Raw genomic sequence first — 3,622 nt, 5'->3', positions numbered from 1 at the left:
AATACAATCGCAGCGCACGATGGGAAGGTTGGGTTGAATACCGTCGAATATAGGCTTTCCTGTATTCTGATTGGCTGTATTTTCTATGGCATGGTATAAAGAGTGATATGCCACTCCTCCACAAAGCAAGTTTCCAACAACTCTCGAATATAGTTGTATTTTTTTTATCTTTTTTTTAATAATTAATACACGACATTCTTACGCAAATAACTACAACAGGTGATTATTTGTGCGTCAAAAAACAAACAAAACAAAAAACAGCAACAACATAAAACCACAAATGTTCAAGTTGCTGTAACTACTTGAGTAAACCATTATCTATGAACAGGTTCCCTAATTAGGGGGTCTAATTACAGTCTAAGGTAACAAAAAAATTATGATATAATTTTTTACAAGTCAAATGAAATACAATTAATGAAAGTGTAAGCCTGTGGTCACCTCGCCTCTCCCTCTCCCTTTTTTTTTTCCCCCCCCCCCCAAAAAAAAAAAAAAAAGAAAGGGGCAACAAACGGCCCAGGAGAGTTTTACTAAAACTTAACTATCTTATTCAATTTTAATTGAATAAGATGCTAAATAAAAATGTTTGTAATCTCTGGATACCACCCTATACTGGTGATATCAGAAGGTAGCTTTCTTAGCCATCTCTTGCATTGTTTGAGGATCTTAAAAAATGCAATACACCAATCTTGAAAAAATTAAATTACACCCTGTATTTTTAAAAATATATATTTTCAACTGCATAAGTAGCTCTATAACTTCTAAAATCTAAATTTCTTTGGTTCTTCGATCTCTTTCTTATTCTCTTCCATAAATGATTTTTTTATAAAATTATGTTCTTCCAGATCAGGTAAAAATGTTCAAATGTGAACAGTCACTGAATTATGTATATACATACGAAGCGCTGGACTAAAAGGACACAAAATATCCAATGATAGTAAAAACAGTACTGAAAGTTCAAAACTGCTCAACCAAAAAGCACTACACAAGCTAAACAAAAGGTAAATAAGTCAAAGACGAGCTTTACTGAACCGCAAGCTATCCTTTTCACTTTTTAAGATATAGAATTCGAATGTTATTTTGGATTTATGATCCATTCCACCGCTCTCTCGAAGCCATTCAACATGGTGACTCTGCGACAGTTCAGCTGCCATTTGACCGGAAACACTCGATTCTGGCAGCGAAGGAAATTGCGTGCAATCAACCCATTATAGTTAGCCACTGACATCCAAGTGCGCCTGCGATCACGTTTATCTGGAACTTCAGACGCCAGCAACGAAGCACGGAGGAACATGATGAACTCTGGACTATGGTCGTGGTATTCCGTGAAAGCTTGTCTCGCTGTGGAATAGGCAATGGCGGGGTTCTTGGTGTCTTCAAGGACTTCTCTGCGAAAGCTGTCACCTCGCGCCATATCATTAGCACGTTTCTCTGCTTCATATATCAGATTCGTCAACACAACCCAGTTTTGAAACTCGGTGACAATGACTGATGAAGGGTTAGCGGGGTTCAGCAGTGGCTTACAGGTGTCCAGCAGGTTGGCCAGTGGTACGTAGTCAGCAATGTTGGAAGTGGTCACCCGGTCGTACTTCCGGTCTGGAGGAAGGAATGGAGCCATCTCCATACAGCTGCATAACAGGAAGTGAAACTTCACCTGTCCTGTGGCCAACTTTAAGACGCATTTCTTAAGCACGTGAGTCACATACTCACTGTACAACTTAAGAATAGAAGCAGACTGACTCAGCTGTTGAGCATCCTTGTAGTCCCACGACGAGAATGGATTAGCAGAGGACTGAAGGATGTAAGAGAAAGGACCTTCATTGCGACTGAACTGGAAGTCAGAACCCGTAAGGGTAAAATTCTCACGAGTAAGCCCTTTCTGTGATTCCTTGGATAACAGAATCCCGTTTGAAAACCAGTCAGAAGCGGATTTCTTATGTTGTTTGGGGATTTCTTCTAAGTAGAGCTTCATCCCGATCATGGCATCAAAACTTTCAAAGCGTCTGCGTCGAGCCTCGGTAATCCAGTTCCCTTGACGAGAACTGAGGGCCAGCCATGTACGCCACACATGTACGAGTTTGTTAAGCTGGCCTTGCTCCATCTTCAGTATGCCTCGTGTCAGTTCTTCAAGGTTTGATACATGGATCAGTTCTTGAAGGGTGCTAATCACAAGCTGGTGGTCTTTTTCGCTAAGGCGCAGTGAATACCAAATCTGCGTCACTGAACTTGCTATTTGGTCTCCTCCTGTGAAGCAAAAACGAGTCCGATTTGAATACTCTATAGCTATGTGCATAATATACTCTTCACATCTAACTGCCTTTATACGTATGCTGAAAAGAAAAAGTCATTGATTACATGAGAGTTTCACAACGCACTTACCCTTAAGTTTATTAAGTGAAAAATTAAAGCACCAATCTTGCAAAATAATAATAAAAAAAAACATTTATAACCACGTACGTAACACGACATATTTCGAGTTTGAATGGTCAAACATTAATTAGGGTTTGATTCACAGACTTTAGTGTTCAAAAATTTGCAGTGAAACCACTCGCCTACGGCTCGTGGTTCCACTTGAGTTTTGAACATTTTCTGACGTCATTTCTATGGTCTATAAGAGTGGAGACCATGGAAAATGTGGTCGATTTGTTAATTAGCTCTTCCTATTGAAACTATCTGAACCAGTCTCGCCTACGAGCATGCACTCATGATCAGTAACGTTTCCTTACTTTACTAATACAACCAAACTAATTTACCTTTGATCAGCATGTATAGTATGAGAACTGTGCGGGCCATTACACAAGCGCAAATGTCGTTCAAAACAAAGGTAAGCTCTTCTTTATAGTCGTCTGGAAGCTGCGACAAGGAAAGTAGAACATTTCTGGGGTCACCAACGCCGCAAACAAGAATCGATATAGGCTTGCTATAGTGGACACCTTCGTTCAATGGCAAGTTGATCAAATCGATGGCTGGGATATTACCCCAGTAGTAAACGGTTCCCAAACCTGGAATCGACTTCTTAAAGTTTCGGATCAGTTTTATCTGACGGGAGAGCTCCTCTGTTTCCCAGCTAATCTGTTGGCAATGGGCTTTATGTGATGGCCAAGAGTTCTTCTGGCATTCTTTATCGCAGTACCACGCTTGGCGACAGCTGCCGCAAGGCTTCAGACCTGGTTTTTCCTCGCCACATCCAGCACACTTTCGCTTCAACGCGGCCGTTTGGCAATCCACCCGGTGTCTGAACACATCGCTGTGTTTGCAATCCTCACTGCAGTAAGATGCCACTCCGCATCCAGTGCAAGAGATCTTTAGAGATGGCAATGAACAAATGGTATCACAGCGCCAACATTGATCTGGTTTAAGCATTTTTGCTTGAGTAAAGGCTTCTTTCTCGGCGAGATAACGGCTGATACTTCGGCGTAATTTCACACTTTATAATATATTAATTACTTCCGAGAAAGAATAAAAGGTTTCCGAGAATTTGTTGCGTGACCACTCATCCGCATGCAATGATTGGCTAATTCGGCGATGGGTGCTATGCTTGTCAATCATGTCATTATCAGTATATAAAATTCATGACGTTAAAAACATCCGAGTAAGTATGGATGAAAGTTTTATTTCCGACATT

At 40.7% G+C, this 3,622-nt stretch overlaps 1 protein-coding gene across 1 annotated transcript; it reads right to left on the bottom strand.

Annotated features, from left to right (window-relative positions):
* Positions 1-544: 544 nt before the first annotated feature.
* LOC144652455 (uncharacterized) lies at positions 545-3,379 on the bottom strand. Its single transcript, XM_078512458.1, has 2 exons — positions 2,751-3,379; positions 545-2,241 (listed from the first exon to the last, which is right to left on the bottom strand). The coding sequence occupies exons 1-2, from the start codon at positions 3,358-3,360 to the stop codon at positions 1,073-1,075; spliced, it is 1,779 nt and encodes a 592-aa protein (XP_078368584.1). The 5' UTR covers positions 3,361-3,379; the 3' UTR covers positions 545-1,072.
* Between the last annotated feature and the right edge of the window lie 243 nt (positions 3,380-3,622).

The sequence above is a fragment of the Oculina patagonica genome, chromosome 4 (genome assembly GCF_052425735.1).
Source record: "Oculina patagonica isolate OP01 chromosome 4, crgOcupat, whole genome shotgun sequence".
Taxonomy (NCBI): Eukaryota; Metazoa; Cnidaria; class Anthozoa; order Scleractinia; family Oculinidae; genus Oculina; species Oculina patagonica.
This window is presented reverse-complemented; position numbering and strand designations above follow the sequence as displayed.